The sequence below is a fragment of the Salvelinus fontinalis genome, chromosome 12, assembly GCF_029448725.1.
Source record: "Salvelinus fontinalis isolate EN_2023a chromosome 12, ASM2944872v1, whole genome shotgun sequence".
In the NCBI taxonomy this organism is placed as follows: domain Eukaryota; kingdom Metazoa; phylum Chordata; class Actinopteri; order Salmoniformes; family Salmonidae; genus Salvelinus; species Salvelinus fontinalis.
In genome coordinates, this window is record NC_074676.1 from 45,145,907 (window position 1) to 45,172,163 (window position 26,257).

Consider the following 26,257-nt stretch of genomic DNA (forward strand, 5'->3'; position numbering starts at 1 on the left):
TCGGACTGTATTCCAGTCTGGCTTCTATTTCTCATCAGGTTGGTAGTAGATGGGGCTGTAATCCAGTCAGGCTTCTATTTCTCATCAGGTTGATAGTGGATCGGACTGTATTCCAGTCTGGCTTCTATTTCTCATCAGGTTGATAGTGGATCGGACTGTATTCCAGTCTGGCTTCTATTTCTTATCAGGTTGGTAGTAGATGGGGCTGTAATCCAGTCAGGCTTCTATTTCTCATCAGGTTGATAGTGGATCGGACTGTATTCCAGTCTGGCTTCTATTTCTCATCAGGTTGGTAGTGGATCGGACTGTATTCCAGTCTGGCTTCTATTTCTCATCAGGTTGATAGTGGATCGGACTGTATTCCAGTCTGGCTTCTATTTCTCATCAGGTTGGTAGTAGATGGGGCTGTATTCCAGTCTGGCTTCTATTTCTCATCAGGTTGGTAGTGGATCGGACTGTAATTCAGTCTGGCTTCTATTTCTCATCAGGTTGATAGTGGATCGGAATGTATTCCAGTCTGGCTTCTATTTCTCATCAGGTTGATAGTAGATGGGGCTGTAATCCAGTCAGGCTTCTATTTCTCATCAGGTTGATAGTGGATCGGACTGTATTCCAGTCTGGCTTCTATTTCTCATCAAGTTGATAGTGGATCGGACTGTATTCCAGTCTGGCTTCTATTTCTCATCAGGTTGGTAGTAGATGGGGCTGTAATCCAGTCAGGCTTCTATTTCTCATCAGGTTGATAGTGGATCGGACTGTATTCCAGTCTGGCTTCTATTTCTTATCAGGTTGGTAGCAGATGGGGCTGTATTCCAGTCTGGCTTCTATTTCTCATCAGGTTGGTAGTAGATGGGGCTGTAATCCAGTCAGGCTTCTATTTCTCATCAGGTTGATAGTGGATCGGACTGTATTCCAGTCTGGCTTCTATTTCTCATCAGGTTGGTAGTAGATGGGGCTGTAATCCAGTCAGGCTTCTATTTCTCATTAGGTTGGTAGTGGATCGGACTGTATTCCAGTCTGGCTTCTATTTCTCATCAGGTTGATAGTGGATCGGACTGTATTCCAGTCTGGCTTCTATTTCTCATCAGGTTGGTAGTAGATGGGGCTGTAATCCAGTCTGGCTTCTATTTCTCATCAGGTTGGTAGTAGATGGGGCTGTAATCCAGTCAGGCTTTCAGTTGTTGCAGCATGAACTGACATGTTGTCCACCCAATCAAAGGATAAGAGAATGAATCTAGTACTGAAAGCATAATCTACAGCTAGCTAGCACTGCAGTGCATAACATGTGGTGAGAGTAGCTGACTCAAAGAGAGAGTAGTTGAACAATGGCCTATTTATTGAAGTTGAACAATGGCCCATGGCCTATTTATTGCCTTACCTCCCTAATCTTACTACATTTGCACACACTATACATACATTTTCTATTGTGTTATTGACTGTACGTTTGCTTATCCCATGTGTCACACTGCTTTGCTTAATCTTGGCCAGTTGTAAATTAGAACTTGTTCTCAACTGGCCTACCTGGTTAAATTAAATAAAGGTGAAAAAATAAATAAAACAGTTTTTAACAAATACATTTCTTCCAAAAATCAGTAGAAGCGAGAGAGAGAGAGAGAGAGAGAGAGAGAGCGGGAGAGCTAGCTATATAATTTTAATATAATAGCTATATAATTTTTTTTTTAATATCACTTTCTTTCTTAACTGGCTTTCTCTTACTTAGCTAGTGTCAAATGCAGCTAGCAAGTTTAGCCTACTCAAACACCTGGGTCAAACAGAGAGGGATGCTATGTTAGCTAGTTGGCTACGGATATCCAACACTAGAACTCTTCCAAGTCAAGGTGAACTTTTGGTTTTGTTAATGTATTGCCACGGGGGCCCGCCGGTGTAACTGCTAAACTGATTGCTGCTGACTACACTGTACTGCAGGATTGTAGAGGGTTTACTAACGCGTTAGTTCTAGTAGCTATGTTGACTATGACTGACATATGATGTAGGCTGTGTGTAGCAGTTAGCAGTTATGATATGAAGGTTTGGCTTGAAAAGTTTTTCTTTTGGCCTGGTCACAAGACAGCTGATGTGTTGTGCACAAGAAGTCCACAAGCGAAGGGAAAAGGTGATATGAGGAGAGAACGTAGATAGATGTGAGAAGGAATGATATATACAACAAGCTGTTTGTATGTGTCTGGTATGAAAGTGAACTGTGTTTGCGTGTGATCAGGGGGGTGTATTCACTCTGCCGATTATGTTGAAAAACGTTTCTTTAACGGAAGTAAACGGAACGAAACAGGGATAACCATACCCAAATTTGTCCAATAGAAAATCTAATTTGCAACTGTTGGAATAATGATTACACCTTAGATCAGCTAGATGCAGGCAAGAGGGTGCAAGGCGGTATTGAATGTGTCATTGTCTGCCACCTTGATTACTCAAAATTATCTCGACCTGTGTGCACCTACTTGGAAACTTTCATTCATAGGCTAGGTTGTAGCAACCCCATGATGGGTATAGGGAAAATGTTAGTATCATGTAGTAGCCTAAATCTATCGATGTTACATTGAACTGGGTGCATGGAATATGAATGACAGTCATTCAATACGCTGTAATAGAAATAAGGCCATGTTCATAAAAAATATAATCATCCTCCCTAATCTTAAACAGCACCAACCGCCACGGACATACACCTCCCTATTAAAGGAGAATGGAATTCCACTCTCCTTTCATATTCCATCCATTTCATTGACAGACCGATATGAATGAAGTGGGAGAGGCAAGGGAGAGAGAAATACAACAAGGAAGGTGACAGACCTGCGATTCAAACTCCCGCCTGCCCTCCTGGCCCTTGGCCCTCCTGGCCCTTGGCCCTCCTGGCCCTTGTTTCCAACACTTGCCCCGGCCTACAGGTTTACGTTACACTCAACAGCGAGCTCCACAGACGGCTTTGTTACTGTAAATACATGAGCACAAGCGGGGAAGGGCAGGAGGAGGGGTCTGTTTGTGGGGAGGGTGCCTGTGTGTCCAGAGAACAAGAGACACGGCCAGAGCACCTGTCAGATCATTTGTGCTTAAACCATTTAAATCACGCTCTCCAGTGTGTGACAGGGACAGCTTTATAGATGACCACAGAGGAGAAATCCCTGGTAGGGATCGATGGAGAAATGACAGCTCTTATGGTAGGGCTTGTGTAACGTCCAGGTACTTAGCAGTCGACGCTAGCTCCTAAAACATTCTTCCGACATGTCAGGTGCTTCCTAAGCAATAACTGCACTAGAAATATTGATTGAATATCCATCTAAAACTATCCTAAAACCGGTACATTATCTTACATTATCAACATTAATATTCATCATTTCTTACCCCATTGGAAGCCGATTAATTAATATTATCTGCGTCCAATGGGGAAAGAAATTCAGACTAAGTAATATTAGGTAATATTAGGTAATGTTAGGTCATGTTAGGTCATGTTAGGTAATGTTAGGTAATGTAGGTTAATGTTGGTTAATTTTTATTTTATTAATTTTATTTAACCTTTATTTAACCAGGTAGGCAAGTTGAGAACAAGTTCTCATTTGCAATTGCGACCTGGCCAAGATAAAGCAAAGCAGTTCGACACATACAACAACACAGAGTTACACATGGAATAAACAAACATACAATCAATAATACAGTAGAAAAATAAGTCTATATACAATGTGAGCCAATGAGGTGAGATAAGGGAGGTGAAGGCAAAAAAAGGCCATGGTGGCGAAGTAAATAGAATATAGCAAGTAAAACACTGGAATGGTAGATTTGCAGTGGAAGAATGTGCAAAGTAGAGATAGAAATAATGGGGTGCAAAGGAGCTAAATAAATAAATATATACAGTAGGGGAAGAGGCAGTTGTTTGGGCTAAATTATAGATGGGCTATGTACAGGTGCAGTAATCTGTGAGCTGCTCTGACAGCTGGTGCTTAAAGCTAGTGAGGGAGATAAGTGTTTCCAGTTTCAGAGATTTTTGTAGTTTGTTCCAGTCATTGGTAGCAGAGAACTGGAAAGAGAGGAGAAAGGAGGAAATGGTTTTGTGAGTGACCAGAGAGATATACCTGCTGTAGCGCGTGCTACAGGTGGGTGCTGCTATGGTGACCAGCGACCAATGTTGGTTAATGTTGGTTAATGTTGGGTAATGGTTGGGTAATGTTGGCTAATGTTGGATAATGTTGGTCAATGTTGGTTAATGTTAGGTAATGTTAGATAATGTTAGGTAACAAGTGTAGTTTCAAGATAATGTATATGTTTTATGATCATTTTAGATCTCCCATAACATCACCAGGCTTTTATTTGAAACATTTAGTTTAAAATAAATTATCTAGAAGTATGCACTTCCATTGGGGTAAGAAATTATGACTAGATAACATGAGAGAACGTTAAAACAATCAAATTTAATCTGAAAACCAAAATCTTTGTTTCAAAAGAACTAGCGTTTTACAATGTAGGCCCCCCTTCATTTATTTTTTACCCTTCTTGTATTCTAACACCCCCGGCTCTCCACTGGGCCCTGGGTAGCCCATCCTCTCCTCCACACCCTGGCAGGGCTCAGACTCTAATTGGCGGAGAGCAGCAGCTAGCGCCTGGGCGATAGTAGCTGGGCTATAGTAGCGCTGCTGCTGCACCCATGGTGAAACATTAGCATCGTAGCGGATACCATGTACATGATAATAACCTCAATCTGTGGCTACGGGGACCACCAGTCATGTAAACAGGAATTCTGATGCTGCCGTATAGGCTCACTACAGGGCCCCCCCCCTCCTCCTCCCCACACAAACACACACACTTCACTACCCGTGAAAAGCGTTCGACGGCCGTGCAGCTGAAATCGTGTGTAATGAACTTGTGTCCATTGATGGAGAATGAGAGGCGTTTGCGAGCGGCCTGTTTGTCCCAGCAGGACCTGCACAGCTCTCATAAATGTCTGAGCAGCTCCACTCCTCCTACCCTACTGATTCTGTTTAGGTTTCCGCTTCAAATGGGGTGATGGACAGCTCGGAGGTTGGAGGAGTGATTTATTTCATTATTTCTCCGTAATATTTAGAAAATCGCTTTGAGGAGACTTTGGTGTTGAACAAGGAAAAGTTATATACAAAAAAATATGTCAGAATGCCGAGTGAACGGCGCCTGGGAGTGAAAATAAGGTGGGCTGAAAAAAATCCAGCCTGCGCAAATATGTTCAGTAGTGTTGTTCTCTCATGTTCTCATACAGATGGAGGATGGGGGCCCAGAAGGCCCAAACGACCCCGGGCCGAAGAAACTTATGATTGGTATTTCCAGTGCAGATATCACTTGGGAAGCACCTGACATGTCGGGAGCATGTTTTAGGGGCTCCCGTCGACTGCTAAGTACCTGGACGCGGGGGATAACCGGAAGACCAACACAGACTTATGCAGCCTCGATAAAAAAAAGTTGAGCATTGATTTTCTGTTGCTGCTTGTAACTGTTAATGTTGATACATCAATAGCCGTGCTAGGAAAGCAGAGGAGCTTAATGGGAGGGCGAGAATGTTAGAGATACGGCGGAGGTGCCTGCCACTAAATCACAGAATCTATCTCACCGATCGATGAGACAGTAACTGCAAGTGTCCCTCTGCTTTCCTGTTTTATAATAAACTGACAGGCTTGTAATAACGTCTAGGAGAGAGAGGGAGAGGAACAGTTCCTCCCTGCACCAACATCTATAGCTCACTCGATTCTAAATCAAACCTAGCAGGTAGAAGAGGAGGAGAGGAAGGAGAGATGGAAGAGGGGAGAGAGAGAGGAAGGAGAGACGAGGAAGAAGAGGAGGAAAGGAAGGAGAGAGGGGAAATATTTATTTTTATGAGAACTTTACAGGGCATCTGTCTACTCAGTGTGAACCACTAAAGCTGGGCAGTATGTTGATGAAAGCGGACAAAGATTACAGGACATTCGCTGTCGTACCTCTCTACCTGTCGTCTGGAGGGAGAGTTAAGAGTCTGCGTCAAATTCTACTGCGTCCAAACAGACATAATAATAATCAAATCACTTGATGGGTGCTTATTTTTGTCCTATTTCAAACATGTTCAATATTAATACCCAGGTGCTAGGCTGCCAGACACCTTGTATTATGGTTACTGACCAGGACAGGCTTCCAATTCTCATCAGGTTGGTAGTGGATGGGAATGTAGTCCAGTCTACACACTATGTATATTTTATAGGTATCATTTCTTCTAACACACTGAACTAGGCTCCATCCTTTTTATCAGGACAACCTTGAAGCACAATTAGGAAGTTGTTTATTTCTCGTTAACACAACTCTATCAAGCAGTAAGTCATAGGATCCAGCGACTTCCAAATCCCCTCCCTTAACAAACTCTAATTCTTCTGGTCCACTTTCTGATAATCCCACTTGTTTGATGACGTGTTAATATAATCCTAAAAACAGCGCGGTAAACTGATAAGAAGATCAGAATAAAAAGGGAGGAAAAGGATTGTGCGACATAGAACTATTATTGTAGTTATTATATTCATTTTATGGTTAGTTTGTTAAGTTATCGAACAGAGTTACCCATGGGCAGATAGGGTCGGAGTGTCGGGGAGGAATCAGGTGTGGAATTTCCAGAACATTCTGAATGTAAGGCAAAAAGGAGAGAGGTCAAGGGTGTAGGGATACAATTTTGCCCCCAAACTCGTCTTTAATCAACAACAGCCTGCTGTAATGGACAGTAATAATGGCAACATGGAAGGTCTGGTGCTTTTAAAGCTTGATAAAGTCTGAAAGCCTTTTAGAAGCTCTCATTACAGAGCTTGCTTTTCAAAGCTGTGGGGGGGGGGGGGGGGTCTGACAACAAACGTCCGCAGAGGCACCTTTTCCATAGATAGAGGGAAGAAAATCAAGAAATATTAGATTCATTGCTTAGGGGTTGCTGCTACTCTTGATAAGAAAGGAAACTGTCAGTACACTCAAAATGAAGTCATTTCAGGCTTTTGCACTGACTAAGTTCAAGAGAGATGTAGACCTAGATGAGTCCAGTGGTTTTTCATCAAGTCATATTTTGTGAGCACTTTACTGAAACCAGAAGTACTAGATGTATTTCCTGTGTCAAACTGCACTTTATGTGTTGTATACATACATTTTTTTATACTTCCGGCTTTTTAAGCACTCAGTCCCGCAGTCACCTTTTTTATGAATTCTATTATTGTGTTCATTGGACAAACCATTCATTCTAGAAGACTTCATACTTTGCTGATTGAAAATACATACCAACACACACACACACACACACATACTACACACACACACACATACTACACACACACACACACACACACGCACGCACGCACAAACACACACACACACACACACACACACACACACACGCACACACGCACACACGCACACACGCACGCACGCACGCACGCACGCACACAAACACACACCATCATGTTTTATATGTATATTGAGCAAATCAACGCTACACTTCCACTACACTTAAGGCCAAACTGCTGGGCTCACTGGAAGACCCTCTATTATCTTACATTAGAAGATGGGATGAAGACATGGCAGGGGTTTTATGCTGAATTATTGGGCCCCCGCACGGTTCTCCCAGGACATGAACCGTCACCGCCTCTGAATGTTAATCAATCCCCAACGAAATCCACATGATTAAGTTCGTTTCAGGAAATGCATATTTGCAGGGCATTATGGGAGCCTGGGCTGCGCATGCATTAGTGAACTCCCCAGCTCATTGGCCGGGATCAGAGCATTGATTGGGGAAGCAGCGGAGCCGGGCTGGTAGTGCTTAATTAGGAAATACTTGTCTGGGTATTATGTGTTTTCTTTTTGTATTGTAGGGCGTTTTGTGTGTGTATGTGTGTGTGTGTGTGTGTGTGTGTGTGTGTGTGTGTGTGTGTGTGTGTGTGTGTGTGTGTGTGTGTGTGTGTGTGTGTGTGTGTGTGTGTGTGTGTGTGTGTGTGTGTGTGTGTGTGTGTGTGTGTGTGTGTGTGTGCGCGTGCGTGCGTGCGTGCGTGCGTGTGAGTGTGTGAGTCCTCTATTATTATTATTTTTCAACAGGTTTGTGTGTTTGTGATGTTTCAGCAGATTGGTGTCTGACCTTGTGGCACCCAGAGTGAAAGACATATATTAATGAGAGATGCTAGCTAGCGCAGGGGAGAGGGCAGGAAGGGTGGAAAGGAGTTGGGATGGGTGGAGGGGTTGAGAGAAGGAGAGGAGGGGTGGAATACAGGGAGGTCAGGTGGGGGTTAGGGGGGTTGGAAGGGGTGGAGGGCTTGAGAGGAGGAGAGTATGGGGGTTAGGGAGGTTGGAAGGGGTGGAGGGCTTGAGAGGAGGTCAGGTGGGGGTTAGGGGGGTTGGAAGGGGTGGAGGGGTTGAGAGGAGGAGAGGATGGGGGTTAGGGAGGTTGGAAGGGGTGGAGGGGTTGAGAGGAGGTCGGGTGGGGGTTAGGGAGGTTGGAAGGGGTGGAGGGGTTGAGAGGAGGTCTGGTGGGGGTTAGGGAGGTTGGAAGGGGAGGAGGGGTTGAGAGGAGGAGAGGATGGGGGTTAGGGGGGTTGGAAGGGGAGGAGGGGTTGAGAGGAGGAGAGGGTGGGGGTTAGGGAGGTTGGAAGGGGTGGAGGGGTTGAGAGGAGGTCAGGTGGGGGTTAGGGAGGTTGGAAGGAGTGGAGGGGTTGAGAGGAGGAGAGGATGGGGGTTAGGGAGGTTGGAAAGGGAGGAGGGCTTGAGAGGAGGAGAGGATGGGGGTTAGGGAGGTTGGAAGGGGAGGAGGGCTTGAGAGAAGGAGAGGATGGGGGTTAGGGAGGTTGGAAAGGGAGGAGGGCTTGAGAGGAGAAGAGGATGGGGGTTAGGGGTTTGGAAGGGGAGGTGGGCTTGAGAGGAGGAGAGGATGGGGGTTAGGGAGGTTGGAAGGGGTGGAGGGGTTGAGAGGAGGAGAGGATGGGGGTTGGGGAGGTTGGAATGTGAGGAGGGCTTGAGAGGAGAAGAGGATGGGGGTTAGGGAGGTTGAAAGGGGTGGAGGAGTTGAGAGGAGGAGAGGATGGGGGTTAGGGAGGTTGGAAGGGGTGGAGGAGTTGAGAGGAGGAGAGGATGGGGGTTAGGGAGGTTGGAAGAGGTGGAGGTGTGGAGAGGATGTCAGGTGGGGGTTAGGGAGGTTGGAAGGGGTGGAGGGGTTGAGAGGAGGAGAGGATGGGGGTTAGGGAGGTTGGAAGGGGAGGAGGGCTTGAGAGGAGGAGAGGCTGGGGGTTAGGGAGGTTGGAAGGGGAGGAGGGGTTGAGAGGAGGAGAGGATGGGGGTTAGGGAGGTTGGAAGGGGTGGAGGGGTTGAGAGGAGGAGAGGATGGGGGTTAGGGGGGTTGGAAGGGGTGGAGGGGTTGAGAGGAGGTCAGGTGGGGGTTAGGGAGGTTGGAAGGGGTGGAGGGGTTGAGAGGAGGTCAGGTGGGGGTTAGGGAGGTTGGAAGGGGTGGAGGGGTTGAGAGAAGGAGAGGAGGGGTGGAATACAGGCAGGTCAGGTGGGGGTTAGGGGGGTTGGAAGGGGAGGAGGGGTTGAGAGGGGGAGAGGATGGGGGTTAGGGAGGTTGGAAGGGGAGGAGGGCTTGAGAGGAGGAGAGGATGGGGGTTAGGGAGGTTGGAAGGGGTGGAGGGGTTGAGAGGAGGAGAGGCTGGGGGTTAGGGAGGTTGGAACGGGAGGAGGGCTTGAGAGGAGGAGAGGATGGGGGTTAGGGAGGTTGGAAGGGGAGGAGGGCTTGAGAGGAGGAGAGGATGGGGGTTAGGGAGGTTGGAAAGGGAGGAGGGCTTGAGAGGAGGAGAGGGTGGGGGTTAGGGAGGTTGGAAGGGGTGGAGGGGTTGAGAGGACGAGAGGATGGGGGTTAGGGAGGTTGGAAGGGGTGGAGGGCTTGAGAGGAGGAGAGGGTGGGGGTTAGGGAGGTTGGAATGTGAGGAGGGCTTGAGAGGAGAAGAGGATGGGGGTTAGGGAGGTTGAAAGGGGTGGAGGAGTTGAGAGGAGGAGAGGATGGGGATTAGGGAGGTTGGAAGGGGTGGAGGAGTTGAGAGGAGGAGAGGATGGGGGATAGGGAGGTTGGAAGGGGTGGAGGGGTTGAGAGGAGGTCAGGTGGGAGTTAGGGAGGTTGGAAGGGGTGGAGGGGTTGAGAGGAGGAGAGGATGGGGGTTAGGGAGGTTGGAAGGGGAGGAGGGCTTGAGAGGAGGAGAGGCTGGGGGTTAGGGAGGTTGGAAGGGGAGGAGGGGTTGAGAGGAGGAGCGGATGGGGGTTAGGGAGGTTGGAAGGGGAGGAGGGGTTGAGAGGAGGAGAGGATGGGGGTTAGGGGGGTTGGAAGGGGTGGAGGGGTTGAGAGGAGGTCAGGTGGGGGTTAGGGAGGTTGGAAGGGGTGGAGGGGTTGAGAGGAGGTCAGGTGGGGGTTAGGGAGGTTGGAAGGGGTGGAGGGGTTGAGAGGAGGAGAGGATGGGGGTTAGGGAGGTTGGAAGGGGTGGAGGGGTTGAGAGGAGGAGAGGATGGGGGTTAGGGAGGATGGAAAGGGAGGAGGGGTTGAGAGGAGGAGAGGATGGGGGTTAGGGAGGTTGGAAGGGGTGGAGGGGTTGAGAGGAGGAGAGGATGGGGGTTAGGGAGGTTGGAAAGGGAGGAGGGCTTGAGAGGAGGAGAGGATGGGGGTTAGGGAGGATGGAAGGGGAGGAGGGCTTGAGAGGAGGAGAGGATGGGGGTTAGGGAGGTTGGAAGGGGTGGAGGGGTTGAGAGGAGGAGAGGATGGGGGTTAGGGAGGTTGGAAAGGGAGGAGGGCTTGAGAGGAGGTAAGGATGGGGGTTAGGGAGGTTGGAAGGGGTGGAGGGGTTGAGAGGAGGAGAGGATGGGGGTTAGGGAGGTTGGAAGGGGTGGAGGGGTTGAGAGGAGTAGAGGATGGGGGTTAGGGAGGTTGGAAGGGGAGGAGGGCTTGAGAGGAGGAGAGGGTGGGGGTTAGGGAGGTTGAAAGGGGTGGAGGGGTTGAGAGGAGTAGAGGATGGGGGTTAGGGAGAATGGAAGGGGTGGAGGGGTTGAGAGGAGGTCAGGTGGGGGTTAGGGAGGTTGGAAGGGGTGGAGGGGTTGAGAGGAGGAGAGGATGGGGGTTAGGGAGGTTGGAAGGGGAGGAGGGGTTGAGAGGAGGAGAGGATGGGGGTTAGGGAGGATGGAAGGGGTGGAGGGGTTGAGAGGAGGAGAGGATGGGGGTTAGGGAGGTTGGAAGGGGAGGAGGGCTTGAGAGGAGAAGAGGATGGGGGTTAGGTAGGTTGAAAGGGGTGGAGGAGTTGAGAGAAGGAGAGGATGGGGGTTAGGGAGGTTGGAAGGGGTGGAGGAGTTGAGAGGAGGAGAGGATGGGGGTTAGGGAGGTTGGAAGGGGTGGAGGGGTTGATAGGAGGTCAGGTGGGGGTTATGGAGGTTGGAAGGGGTGGAGGGGTTGAGAGGAGGAGAGGATGGGGGTTAGGGAGGTTGGAAGGGGTGGAGGGGTTGAGAGGAGGAGAGGATGGGGGTTAGGGGGGTTGGAAGGGGAGGTGGGGTTGAGAGGAGGTCAGGTGGGGGTTAGGGAGGTTGGAAGGGGTGGAGGGGTTGAGAGGAGGAGAGGATGGGGGTTAGGGAGGTTGGAAGGGGTGGAGGGGTTGAGAGGAGGAGAGGATGGGGGTTAGGGAGGATGGAAGGGGTGGAGGGGTTGAGAGGAGGAGAGGATGGGGGTTAGGGAGGTTGGAAGGGGTGGAGGGGTTGAGAGGAGGAGAGGATGGGGGTTAGGGAGGTTGGAAGGGGAGGAGGGCTTGAGAGGAGGAGAGGATGGGGGTTAGGGAGGTTGGAAGGGGAGGAGGGCTTGAGAGGAGGAGAGGATGGGGGTTAGGGAGGTTGGAAGGGGAGGAGGGGTTGAGAGGAGGAGAGGATGGGGGTTAGGGAGGTTGGAATGGGAGGAGGGGTTGAGAGGAGGAGAGGATGGGGGTTAGGGGGGTTGGAAGGGGTGGAGGGGTTGAGAGGAGGTCAGGTGGGGGTTAGGGAGGTTGGAAGGGGTGGAGGGGTTGAGAGGAGGTCAGGTGGGGGTTAGGGAGGTTGGAAGGGGTGGAGGGGTTGAGAGGAGGAGAGGATGGGGGTTAGGGAGGTTGGAAGGGGTGGAGGGGTTGAGAGGTGGAGAGGATGGGGGTTAGGGGGGTTGGAAGGGGAGGTGGGGTTGAGAGGAGGTCAGGTGGGGGTTAGGGAGGTTGGAAGGGGTGGAGGGGTTGAGAGGAGGAGAGGATGGGGGTTAGGGAGGTTGGAAGGGGTGGAGGGGTTGAGAGGAGGAGAGGATGGGGGTTAGGGAGGATGGAAGGGGTGGAGGGGTTGAGAGGAGGAGAGGATGGGGGTTAGGGAGGTTGGAAGGGGTGGAGGGGTTGAGAGGAGGAGAGGATGGGGGTTAGGGAGGTTGGAAGGGGAGGAGGGCTTGAGAGGAGGAGAGGATGGGGGTTAGGGAGGTTGGAAGGGGAGGAGGGGTTGAGAGGAGGAGAGGATGGGGGTTAGGGAGGTTGGAAGGGGAGGAGGGGTTGAGAGGAGGAGAGGATTGGGGTTAGGGGGGTTGGAAGGGGTGGAGGGGTTGAGAGGAGGTCAGGTGGGGGTTAGGGAGGTTGGAAGGGGTGGAGGGGTTGAGAGGAGGTCAGGTGGGGGTTAGGGAGGTTGGAAGGGGTGGAGGGGTTGAGAGGAGGAGAGGATGGGGGTTAGGGAGGTTGGAAGGGGTGGAGGGGTTGAGAGGAGGAGAGGATGGGGGTTAGGGAGGTTGGAAAGGGAGGAGGGCTTGAGAGGAGGAGAGGATGGGGGTTAGGGAGGTTGGAAGGGGTGGAGGGGTTGAGAGGAGGAGAGGATGAGGGTTAGGGAGGTTGGAAAGGGAGGAGGGCTTGAGAGGAGGAGAGGATGGGGGTTAGGGAGGATGGAAGGGGAGGAGGGCTTGAGAGGAGGAGAGGATGGGGGTTAGGGAGGTTGGAAGGGGTGGAGGGGTTGAGAGGAGGAGAGGATGGGGGTTAGGGAGGTTGGAAAGGGAGGAGGGCTTGAGAAGAGGAGAGGATGGGGGTTAGGGAGGTTGGAAGGGGTGGAGGGGTTGAGAGGAGTAAAGGATGGGGGTTAGGGAGGTTGGAAGGGGAGGAGGGCTTGAGAGGAGGAGAGGATGGGGGTTAGGGAGGTGGAAAGGGGTGGAGGGGTTGAGAGGAGTAGAGGATGGGGGTTAGGGAGGTTGGAAGGGGTGGAGGGGTTGAGAGGAGGAGAGGATGGGGGTTAGGGAGGTTGGAAGGGGTGGAGGGGTTGAGAGGAGGAGAGCATGGGGGTTAGGGAGGTTGGAAGGGGAGGAGGGCTTGAGAGGAGGAGAGGATGGGGGTTAGGGAGGTTGAAAGGGGAGGAGGGGTTGAGAGGAGGAGAGGATGGGGGTTAGGGAGGTTGGAAGGGGAGGAGGGGTTGAGAGGAGGAGAGGATGGGGGTTAGGGAGGTTGGAAGGGGAGGAGGGGTTGAGAGGAGGAGAGGATGGGGGTTAGGGAGGATGGAAGGTGTGGAGGGGTTGAGAGGAGGAGAGGATGGGGGTTAGGGACGTTGGAAGGGGAGGAGGGCTTGAGAGGAGAAGAGGATGGGGGTTAGGGAGGTTGAAAGGGGTGGAGGAGTTGAGAGGAGGTGAGGATGGGGGTTAGGGAGGTTGGAAGGGGTGGAGGAGTTGAGAGGAGGAGAGGATGGGGGTTAGGGAGGTTGGAAGGGGTGGTGTGGTTGAGAGGAGGTCAGGTGGGGGTTAGGGAGGTTGGAAGGGGTGGAGGGGTTGAGAATAGGAGAGGATGGGGGTTAGGGAGGTTGGAAGGGGTGGAGGGGTTGAGAGGAGGAGAGGATGGGGGTTAGGGGGTTTGGAAGGGGAGGTGGGGTTGAGAGGAGGTCAGGTGGGGGTTAGGGAGGTTGGAAGGGGTGGAGGCGTTGAGAGGAGGAGAGGATGGGGGTTAGGGAGGTTGGAAGGGGTGGAGGGGTTGAGAGGAGGAGAGGATGGGGGTTAGGGAGGATGGAAGGGGTGGAGGGGTTGAGAGGAGGAGAGGATGGGGGTTAGGGAGGTTGGAAGGGGTGGAGGGGTTGAGAGGAGGAGAGGATGGGGGTTAGGGAGGATGGAAGGGGTGGAGGGCTTGAGAGGAGGAGAGGATGGGGGTTAGGGAGGTTGAAAGGGGTGGAGGGGTTGAGAGGAGGAGAGGATGGGGGTTAGGGAGGATGGAAGGGGTGGAGGGGTTGAGAGGAGGAGAGGATGGGGGCTAGGGAGGTTGGAAGGGCAGGAGGGCTTGAGAGGAGAAGAGGATGGGGGTTAGGGAGGTTGAAAGGGGTGGAGGAGTTGAGAGGAGGAGAGGATGGGGGTTAGGGAGGTTGGAAGGGGTGGAGGAGTTGAGAGGAGGAGAGGATGGGGGTTAGGGAGGTTGGAAGGGGTGGAGGGGTTGAGAGGAGGTCAGGTGGGGGTTAGGGAGGTTGGAAGGGGTGGAGGGGTTGAGAGGAGGAGAGGATGGGGGTTAGGGAGGTTGGAAGGGGTGGAGGGGTTGAGAGGAGTAGAGGATGGGGGTTAGGGGGGTTGGAAGGGGAGGTGGGGTTGAGAGGAGGTCAGGTGGAGGTTAGGGAGGTTGGAAGGGGTGGAGGGGTTGAGAGGAGGAGAGGATGGGGGTTAGGGAGGTTGGAAGGGGTGGAAGGGTTGAGAGGAGGAGAGGATGGGGGTTAGGGAGGATGGAAGGGGTGGAGGGCTTGAGAGGAGGAGAGGATGAGGGTTAGGGAGGTTGGAAGGGGAGGAGGGCTTGAGAGGAGGAGAGGGTGGGGGTTAGGGAGGTTGGAAGGGGTGGAGGGGTTGAGAGGAGGAGAGGATGGGGGTTAGGGAGGTTGGAAGGGGTGGAGGAGTTGAGAGGAGGAGACGATGGGGGTTAGGGAGGTTGGAAAGGGAGGAGGGCTTGAGAGGAGGAGAGGATGGGGGTTAGGGAGGTTGGAAGGGGTGGAGGGGTTGAGAGGAGGAGAGGATGGGGGTTAGGGAGGATGGAAGGGGTGGAGGGGTTGAGAGGAGGAGAGGATGGGGGCTAGGGAGGTTGGAAGGGCAGGAGGGCTTGAGAGGAGAAGAGGATGGGGGTTAGGGAGGTTGAAAGGGGTGGAGGAGTTGAGAGGAGGAGAGGATGGGGGTTAGGGAGGTTGGAAGGGGTGGAGGAGTTGAGAGGAGGAGAGGATGGGGGTTAGGGAGGTTGGAAGGGGTGGAGGGGTTGAGAGGAGGTCAGGTGGGGGTTAGGGAGGTTGGAAGGGGTGGAGGGGTTGAGAGGAGGAGAGGATGGGGGTTAGGGAGGTTGGAAGGGGTGGAGGGGTTGAGAGGAGTAGAGGATGGGGGTTAGGGGGGTTGGAAGGGGAGGTGGGGTTGAGAGGAGGTCAGGTGGGGGTTAGGGAGGTTGGAAGGGGTGGAGGGGTTGAGAGGAGGAGAGGATGGGGGTTAGGGAGGTTGGAAGGGGTGGAGGGGTTGAGAGGAGGAGAGGATGGGGGTTAGGGAGGATGGAAGGGGTGGAGGGCTTGAGAGGAGGAGAGGATGGGGGTTAGGGAGGTTGGAAGGGGAGGAGGGCTTGAGAGGAGGAGAGGGTGGGGGTTAGGGAGGTTGGAAGGGGTGGAGGGGTTGAGAGGAGGAGAGGATGGGGGTTAGGGAGGTTGGAAGGGGTGGAGGAGTTGAGAGGAGGAGACGATGGGGGTTAGGGAGGTTGGAAATGGAGGAGGGCTTGAGAGGAGGAGAGGATGGGGGTTAGGGAGGTTGGAAGGAGTGGAGGGCTTGAGAGGAGGAGAGGATGGGGGTTAGGGAGGTTGGAAGGGGTGGAGGGGTTGAGAGGAGGATGCCTCTTGACACTTCAGTGCCCGACTAATTGACAAATCCACTGACCTCATATCTGCCATCCTCACTGTCCAGTCCTAACACCATCCTCACTGTCCAGTCCTAACACCCTCCTCACTGTCCAGTCCTCACACCCTCCTCACTGGCCAGTCCTCACACCCTCCTCACTGTCCAGTCCTCACACCCTCCTCATTGTCCAGTCCTCACACCCTCCTCACTGTCCAGTCCTCACACCCTCCTCACTGTCCAGTCCTAACACCCTCCTCACTGTCCAGTCCTCACACCCTCCTCATTGTCCAGTCCTAACACCCTCCTCACTGTCCAGTCCTCACACCCTCCTCACTGTCCAGTCCTCACACCCTCCTCACTGTCCAGTCCTGTCCAGTCCTAACACCCTCCTCACTGTCCAGTCCTCACACCCTCCTCATTGTCCAGTCCTAACACCATCCTCACTGTCCAGTCCTCACACCCTCCTCACTGTCCAGTCCTCACACCCTCCTCACTGTCCAGTCCTCACACCCTCCTCACTGTCCAGTCCTCACACCCTCCTCACTGTCCAGTCCTCACACCCTCCTCACTGTCCAGTCCTAACACCCTCCTCATTGTCCAGTCCTAACACCCTCCTCATTGTCCAGTCCTAACACCCTCCTCACTGTCCAGTCCTCACACCCTCCTCACTGTCCAGTCCTCACACCCTCCTCACTGTCCAGTCCTGTCCAGTCCTAACACCCTCCTCACTGTCCAGTCCTCACACCCTCCTCATTGTCCAGTCCTAACACCCTCCTCACTGTCCAGTCCTCACACCCTCCTCACTGTCCAGTCCTCACACCCTCCTCACTGTCCAGTCCTCACACCCTCCTCACTGTCCAGTCCTCACACCCTCCTCACTGTCCAGTCCTCACACCCTCCTCACTGTCCAGTCCTAACACCCTCCTCATTGTCCAGTCCTAACACCCTCCTCATTGTCCAGTCCTAACACCCTCCTCATTGTCCAGTCCTCACACCCTCCTCATTGTCCAGTCCTCACACCCTCCTCACTGTCCAGTCCTCACACCCTCCTCACTGTCCAGTCCTCACACCCTCCTCACTGTCCAGTCCTAACACCCTCCTCAATGTCCAGTCCTCACACCCTCCTCACTGTCCAGTCCTAACACCCTCCTCATTGTCCAGTCCTAACACCCTCCTCATTGTCCAGTCCTAACACCCTCCTCACTGTCCAGTCCTCACACCCTCCTCATTGTCCAGTCCTAACACCCTCCTCACTGTCCAGTCCTCACACCCTCCTCACTGTCCAGTCCTCACACCCTCCTCATTGTCCAGTCCTCACACCCTCCTCACTGTCCAGTCCTCACACCCTCCTCACTGTCCAGTCCTCACACCCTCCTCACTGTCCAGTCCTAACACCCTCCTCAATGTCCAGTCCTCACACCCTCCTCACTGTCCAGTCCTCACACCCTCCTCACTGTCCAGTCCTAACACCCTCCTCAATGTCCAGTCCTCACACCCTCCTCACTGTCCAGTCCTAACACCCTCCTCATTGTCCAGTCCTCACACCCTCCTCACTGTCCAGTCCTAACACCCTCCTCATTGTCCAGTCCTAACACCCTCCTCATTGTCCAGTCCTAACACCCTCCTCATTGTCCAGTCCTCACACCCTCCTCACTGTCCAGTCCTAACACCCTCCTCAATGTCCAGTCCTAACACCCTCCTCATTGTCCAGTCCTCACACCCTCCTCAATGTCCAGTCCTAACACCCTCCTCAATGTCCAGTCCTAACACCCTCCTCAATGTCCAGTCCTCACACCCTCCTCACTGTCCAGTCCTAACACCCTCCTCATTGTCCAGTCCTCACACCCTCCTCAATGTCCAGTCCTAACACCCTCCTCAATGTCCAGTCCTAACACCCTCCTCACTGTCCAGTCCTAACACCCTCCTCACTGTCCAGTCCTAACACCCTCCTCACTGTCCAGTCCTCACACCCTCCTCACTGTCCAGTCCTCACACCCTCCTCACTGTCCAGTCCTAACACCCTCCTCACTGTCCAGTCCTCACACCCTCCTCATTGTCCAGTCCTCACACCCTCCTCACTGTCCAGTCCTCACACCCTCCTCACTGTCCAGTCCTCACACCCTCCTCACTGTCCAGTCCTCACACCCTCCTCACTGTCCAGTCCTCACACCCTCCTCACTGTACGGCTCTAACACCCTCCTCACTGTCCAGTCCTCACACCCTCCTCACTGTCCAGTCCTCACACCCTCCTCACTGTACGGCTCTAACACCCTCAACACTGTCCAGTCCTCACACCCTCCTCACTGTCCAGTCCTAACACCCTCCTCAATGTCCAGTCCTCACACCCTCCTCACTGTCCAGTCCTCACACCCTCCTCACTGTCCAGTCCTAACACCCTCCTCAATGTCCAGTCCTCACACCCTCCTCACTGTCCAGTCCTAACACCCTCCTCATTGTCCAGTCCTCACACCCTCCTCACTGTCCAGTCCTAACACCCTCCTCATTGTCCAGTCCTAACACCCTCCTCATTGTCCAGTCCTAACACCCTCCTCATTGTCCAGTCCTCACACCCTCCTCACTGTCCAGTCCTAACACCCTCCTCAATGTCCAGTCCTAACACCCTCCTCATTGTCCAGTCCTCACACCCTCCTCAATGTCCAGTCCTAACACCCTCCTCAATGTCCAGTCCTAACACCCTCCTCAATGTCCAGTCCTCACACCCTCCTCACTGTCCAGTCCTAACACCCTCCTCATTGTCCAGTCCTCACACCCTCCTCAATGTCCAGTCCTAACACCCTCCTCAATGTCCAGTCCTAACACCCTCCTCACTGTCCAGTCCTAACACCCTCCTCACTGTCCAGGCCTAACACCCTCCTCACTGTCCAGTCCTCACACCCTCCTCACTGTCCAGTCCTCACACCCTCCTCACTGTCCAGTCCTCACACCCTCCTCACTGTCCAGTCCTCACACCCTCCTCATTGTCCAGTCCTCACACCCTCCTCACTGTCCAGTCCTCACACCCTCCTCACTGTCCAGTCCTCACACCCTCCTCACTGTCCAGTCCTCACACCCTCCTCACTGTCCAGTCCTCACACCCTCCTCACTGTACGGCTCTAACACCCTCCTCACTGTCCAGTCCTCACACCCTCCTCACTGTCCAGTCCTCACACCCTCATCACTGTACGGCTCTAACACCCTCCTCACTGTCCAGTCCTCACACCCTCCTCACTGTCCAGTCCTCACACCCTCCTCACTGTACGGCTCTAACACCCTCCTCACTGTCCAGTCCTAACACCCTCCTCACTGTCCAGTCCTCACACCCTCCTCACTGTCCAGTCCTAACACCCTCCTCACTGTCCAGTCCTCACACCCTCCTCACTGTCCAGTCCTAACACCCTCCTCATTGTCCAGTCCTAACACCCTCCTCACTGTCCAGTCCTAACACCCTCCTCATTGTCCAGTCCTAACACCCTCCTCACTGTCCAGTCCTAACACCCTCCTCACTGTCCAGTCCTCACACCCTCCTCACTGTCCAGTCCTAACACCCTCCTCACTGTCCAGTCCTCACACCCTCCTCACTGTCCAGTCCTAACACCCTCCTCATTGTCCAGTCCTAACACCCTCCTCACTGTCCAGTCCTAACACCCTCCTCACTGTACGGCTCTAACACCCTCCTCACTGTCCAGTCCTCACACCCTCCTCACTGTACGGCTCTAACACAGCTGATTCCAGAACTTATACCAGATCAGACCAATTCAAACGTCTGAAGAGGGATTAAAGGGAGAAGGAAACTGAATGTTTTATTAAAGCCTCTTGAAAATGATTCAGTGTGTTCCCCTTGGTTTTATTTTTAGGTGAGATGTAACGATCTCCAAATCAACAGCAAATGCTGCCAACATCCCCCAAAAAGGCAATTCAATGAGAACAATCGAACTCCAGCTTTATTAGCAAGGGTGCAAAGGAGGCTAGCTAGGTGGGAAGGAACCTACATACTAGCCCGGAAAACACTACTCCTAAGACTGTGATGGAACACAAGCAGTCATCTGAGTACCTGTGAGTGATCGTTAGTTTTTTTGTCTCTTTGAGAAAATAGGTAGAAAAAGGGACAGAATCTGGGAATGGTAATTAGTGCTCTGTCCCCTGTGTGGAGCACCTACCAGCACAGCCCGGCGTTCCGGCTTTTCATGGCGTTCCCTGGCATTCCCTGGCATTCCCTGACATTCCCTGAAGTTCCCTGGCATTCCCTGACATTCCCTGGCGTTCCCTGGCATTCCCTGACATTCTCTGGCATTCCCTGACATTCCCTGGTGTTCCCTGGCGGTCCCTGACATTCCCTGGCATTCCCTGGCGTTCCCTGACATTCCTAAGTGCTCCCTGACATTCCCTGGTGTTCTCTGGCGTTCCCTGTCATCCCCTGGCATTCCCTGGCATTCCCTGGCTGTCCATGGCATTCCCTGGCTTTCCCTGGATTTCCCTGGCATTCCCTGGTGTTCCCTGGAGTTAAATATTGGGCACAAACTCACAAACTGTTCCCTGGCATTCCCTGACATTCCCTGGCATTCCCTGACATTCCCTGACGTTCCCTGGTGTTCCCTGTCATCCCCTGGCATTCCCTGGCTTTACCTGGTGTTCCTGGCTTTCCCTGGCATTCCCTGGCTTTCCCCGGCGTTCCCTTGAATTCCCTGATGTTCCATGGTGTTCCCTGGCATTCCCTGACATTCCCTGGTGTTCCTTGGTGTTCTCTATCATCCCCTGGCATTCCCTGGCTTTCTCTGGCGTTCCCTGGCTTTCCCTGACGTTCCCTGACATTCCATGGCATTCCCTGACGTTCCCTGGCGTTCCCTGTCATCCCCTGGCATCCCTGGCTTTCCATGGCATTCTCTGGCGTTCCCTGGTGTTCCCTGGTGTTCCCTGTCATCCCCTGACATTCCCTGGCTTTCCCTGGCATTACCTGCTTTCCCTGGTGTTCCCTGTCATTCCCTGGTGTTCCCTGGTTTCACTGGCTTCTGACTGGTCATGAAAGGGGCTGCCTCACACAATTACACATGACTGAGGCTGACCTCGAGATCTGGGGTCACCCCAAGCTCCCCTAACTGCCCACTTATGCTGATATCACCGCATCTGTAATGTAACAAACGCACACACACACACGCACACACACACACACACACACACACACACACACACACACACACACACACACACACACACACACACACACACACACACACACACACACACACACACACACACACACACACACACACACACACACACACACACACACACACACACACACACACACACACACACTTCTCTCTTCAGACTGACTGGAGAAAGGGAGAGAGAGAGGGATGTAGAAGAATGGACAAATGGAGAAAAAGAGAGCCAAGGAAAGAAAGAGAAAATAGAAGTGTAACTGTGAGAGGGGTCGGGGGTAAGAGATGGCAAGATGTAAACAGAGCCAAGTAGCAGCAGAAAAGAGGAGAGAGAACACAATGGAACACATACACACACCCTCTCTCTCAACACCACACCACAAAGAGACATGTGACTCTTCCTGGGTCCTAAGCAATCTATCATTTTCTTTATTGACGGGCAGCTTTACAAAGAGCCAAGCAGTTAGCGACACTGACTGATCGCACTAGTGTTGACGCGCTGATTGAGAACGCCAGGGTTAGAGCTATGGGGTAGACTAATGTCAGGCCAGGGGAAATGGACCTTTGATTTCCTTTCAAAGGCTTCATTTGAGCTTAAATGTGAAGGGGTACATGTATAAGAGAAGAGGCCTGTCCAGGATTGGTGTGCGTGTGTCTGTGTGTTTTCGTCTGATCTGGATTTGGCCTTGTGTGGCAAGCTGGAGTTGGAAGAGCTATGTGTGTGTGTGTGTGTGTGTGTGTGTGTGTGTGTGTGTGTGTGTGTGTGTGTGTGTGTGTGTGTGTGTGTGTGTGTGTGTGTGTGTGTGTGTGTGTGTCTGTGTGTGTGTGTGTGTGTGTGTGTGTGTGTGTGTGAGTGTGAGTGTGAGTGAGTGTGCGTGTGTGTGCGCGCGTGCGTGTTTGTGTGTGAGTGAGCGTGTGTATGGGTGTGTGTGTGTGTGTGTGTGTGTGAGAGCGTGTGTATGTGTGTGTGTGTGTGTGTGTGTGTGTGTGTGTGTGTGTGTGTGTGTGTGTGTGTGTGTGTGTGTGTGTGTGTGTGTGTGTGTGTGTGTGTGTGTGTGTGTGTGTGCTTGTTAACCCGTCTCACACACAATCGGCCTTGGACTGACTGGTGCCTTTATCTCACATCGATCTCTACATTCGGGTGATCAGAATTCTACCAAGCATCTCTCGACCAACAGTCTTTAAAGGATGTCTATACATCCAAATGCCAGTCAATCTCAATCTGATTCAAGATGCTCTATATATCCTCGGATGTAGTTCTATTGTGTAACACTCATCTATACGAGAGAATTGACTGTCAAGCCATGAGGGAAGGACAAGGTTGGAGTGACAACTACGGCATATTAACTCGCATAATTGTAAAATGTGCACATACAGTACGTCAAAACAAAAATGGAATCATGCACTTCTACCAATGTGATATCTATTTGTATACCTGCCGTAGCTGTATAACATGTGATGTCTATTTGTATACCTGCCGTAGCTGTATAACATGTGATATCTATTTGTATCCTGCCGTAGCTGTATAACATGTGATGTCTATTTGTATACCTGCCGTAGCTGTATAACATGTGATGTCTATTTGTATACCTGCCGTAGCTGTATAACATGTGATGTCTATTTGTAGACCTGCCGTAGCTGTATAACATGTGATGTCTATTTGTATCCTGCCGTAGCTGTATAACATGTGATGTCTATTTGTATACCTGCCGTAGCTGTATAACATGTGATATCTATTTGTAGACCTGCCGTAGCTGTATAACATGTGATGTCTATTTGTATCCTGCCGTAGCTGTATAACATGTGATGTCTATTTGTATCCTGCAGTAGCTGTATAACATGTGATGTCTATTTGTATACCTGCAGTAGCTGTATAACATGTGATATCTATTTGTATCCTGCCGTAGCTGTATAACATGTGATATCTATTTGTATCCTGCCGTAGCTGTATAACATGTGATGTCTATTTGTATCCTGCCGTAGCTGTATAACATGTGATGTCTATTTGTATCCTGCCGTAGCTGTATAACATGTGATATCTATTTGTATCCTGCCGTAGCTGTATAACATGTGATGTCTATTTGTATCCTGCCGTAGCTGCATAATACTTGTGATGTGAAGCTGATAAAAAGGTGTGCTCCACTTGATAGGTAATTGGAGCAAGGGATGGTCCCCTATCTATTGTCAACACTGACCCATAGTAGGAATAACTTACTAACTTAGGTAGCAAGTATCAGGTAGCATGTATCAGGTAACATGTATCAGGTAACATGTATCACGTAGCATGTATCAGGTAACATGTATCAGGTAGAATGTATCAGGTAACATGTAGCATGTATCAGGTAGCATGTATCAGGTAACATGTATCAGGTAACATGTATCAGGTAGAATGTATCAGGTAACATGTAGCATGTATCAGGTAACATGTATCAGGTAGCATGTATCAGGTAGCATGTATCAGGTAACATGTATCAGGTAACATGTATCAGGTAGCATGTATCAGGTAACATGTATCAGGTAACATGTATCAGGTAGAATGTATCAGTGCTATTGCTTGAATTAAAGAGTGTTTCACCTCATTTTGCTTTCTGTATTCACACAGAACTGCATGGGAGTAGTTTCATGCCTCATTTCATTATCTCCCTATTATTGGCTCCTTAGATGGAGTAAATTACACACACACACACACACACACACACACACACACACACACACACACACACACACACACACACACACACACACACACACACACACACACACACACACACACACACACACACACACACACAGTACAGTAAAAAACACCTACACATTTATGCATGCATTCACACACGCACGCACACACTCACACTCCCCTAGACTGTGGGATGATATTAATCAGATCTATATATTAACCTTCTAATCTCCTGGCTTTAGTGTTTGTTTCCAGGCCTCTCTCCGTAGCGTCTACCGGGGGCCCCGGCTGCACCAGAGAACAGGCAGCACCAGAGAACAGGCAGCACCAGAGAACAGGCAGCACCAGAGAACAGGCTGCACCAGAGAACAGGCAGCACCAGAGAACAGGCAGCACCAGAAAACAGGCAGCGCCAGAGAACAGGCAGCACCAGAGAACAGGCAGCACCAGAGAACAGGCAGCACCAGAGAACAGGCAGCACCAGAGAACAGGCAGCACCAGAGAACAGGCAGCACCAGAGAACAGGCAGCACCAGAGAACAGGCAGCACCAGAGAACAGGCAGCACCAGAAAACAGGCAGCACCAGAGAACAGGCAGCACCAGAAAACAGGCAGCACCAGAGAACAGGCAGCACCAGAGAACAGGCAGCACCAGAAAACAGGCAGCACCGGAGAACAGGCAGTACCAGAAAACAGGCAGCACCGGAGAACAGGCTGCACCAGAGAACAGGCAGCACCAGAGAACAGGCAGCACCAGAGAACAGGCAGCACCAGAGAACAGGCAGCACCAGAGAACAGGCAGCACCAGAGAACAGGCAGCACCAGAGAACAGGCAGCACCAGAAAACAGGCTGCACCGTGGGCCTTCCCTCAGGTGAGTCTTTCATAATGGATGATGTTATGGATGATGGTCCGGGCAAATTATTTAGACCATCAACCCCACAAATCCCTCATCACACCCACCCACCCAGCCTCCCCTCTCACCCCTCCCCCCTCCCACCACTCTGCCACAAACACCCAAAACACAAGGGACGCTGCTCCTTTGTTTAGCGGGAGGTGGGAGAAGTTAAGCCCTATTCCAGGTGGTCCTGAGAGGGGTTGATGAGGAGAGGGAGGAGGAGAGGGAGGTGTGAGAAGAAGAGGTGGAGGGGTGAGAAGGGGTGTGGTTGGGTCTGAGATTGTGTTGAGATCAGATGTGAAAATGCAACTGATATGGTAATATGTGTTTGACGAACAGCCAAGTACATAACAATTCCGTCAATCATTCCTGATAGAAAGCATCATCCCTAGAAGTCCGTGTTTGATAGGGGGAACCAGTGTCCACAGTAGGCTAGGCGAAACATATCACATGGTCTTGAAATAATGGTAAACTACCGGAGTGAGAAGGTGCAAGTTACGAAGGGGAAACGGTGAGAAAAGTCCCATGGTTGACCAACAAACACACACACACAGAATATTTAACATGCTTTCTTAGGTATGTGTGTGTGTTTGCCTGTTCTCTCTGTTCCCCTACCTCACCTCTCACCCTCTCAATGTCCTCCCCCACCGCAGCCTCCCTCCTCCCCCACCGCAGCCTCTCCCCCCTGTAACTCACCGAAGCTGAGCAACCCTCCCAACCTCTCCCTCTCCCTCACCCAGCCCCCCAGCCTCCCTCTCTCTGGTAGTCAGACACCCCTCCTCCTCTCTCCACCAAACTCCTGCCCCCCACCCCTTGGATACTCACCCAAGCTGAACAGTACCAGGAACTTGAGGCAGACGAACTCCCTCTGGTCCAGCTGCAGGGAGCGCAGCTTGCCCACCAGCTCCTGAGCGTGGCTCATCAGGTTGTTTAGAGTAGCTCCGGCTTGGGAGGCAATTACAGCATAATCCACCTGCAGGAGAGGGGGAATGGGAGAGGGCACACACAAACACACACACATTTCATTGTCTAGTTTATTTCCTCTACGGAATGACAGGAGCAACATTTGCACGTTACACTTCGATTTAGTAAATATCGCCCAAGCAGTACTTTAACAGCATGTTGTAGCCCAAGCAGTACTATAACAGCATGTTGTAGCCCAAGCAGTACTATAACAGCATGTTGTAGCCCAAGCAGTACTATAACAGCATGTTGTAGCCCAAGCAGTACTATAACAGCATGTTGTAGCCCAAGCAGTACTTTAACAGCATGTTGTAGCCCAAGCAGTACTATAACAGCATGTTGTAGCCCAAGCAGTACTATAACAGCATGTTGTAGCCCAAGCAGTACTATAACAGCATGTTGTAGCCCAAGCAGTACTATAACAGCATGTTGTAGCCCAAGCAGTACTTTAACAGCATGTTGTAGCCCAAGCAGTACTATAACAGCATGTTGTAGCCCAAGCAGTACTATAACAGCATGTTGTAGCCCAAGCAGTACTATAACAGCATGTTGTAGCCCAAGCAGTACTATAACAGCATGTTGTAGCCCAAGCAGTACTATAACAGCATGTTGTAGCCCAAGCAGTACTATAACAGCATGTTGTCATCCAAGCAGTACAATAACAGCATGTTGTCATCCAAGCAGTACCATAACAGCATGTTGTCATCCAAGCAGTACTATA

The 26,257-nt window shown here is 51.6% G+C and overlaps 1 protein-coding gene across 1 annotated transcript in view; it reads right to left on the reverse strand.

Annotated features, from left to right (window-relative positions):
- The window catches only part of LOC129867491 (nuclear receptor subfamily 5 group A member 2-like), a 61,213-nt gene that overhangs the window by 15,867 nt on the left and 19,089 nt on the right, over positions 1-26,257 (reverse strand). Inside the window, exon 2 of the mRNA XM_055940933.1 lies at positions 25,399-25,546. Coding sequence (XP_055796908.1) covers positions 25,399-25,546 — 148 coding nt within the window. The remainder of the gene's footprint in view (positions 1-25,398; positions 25,547-26,257) is intronic.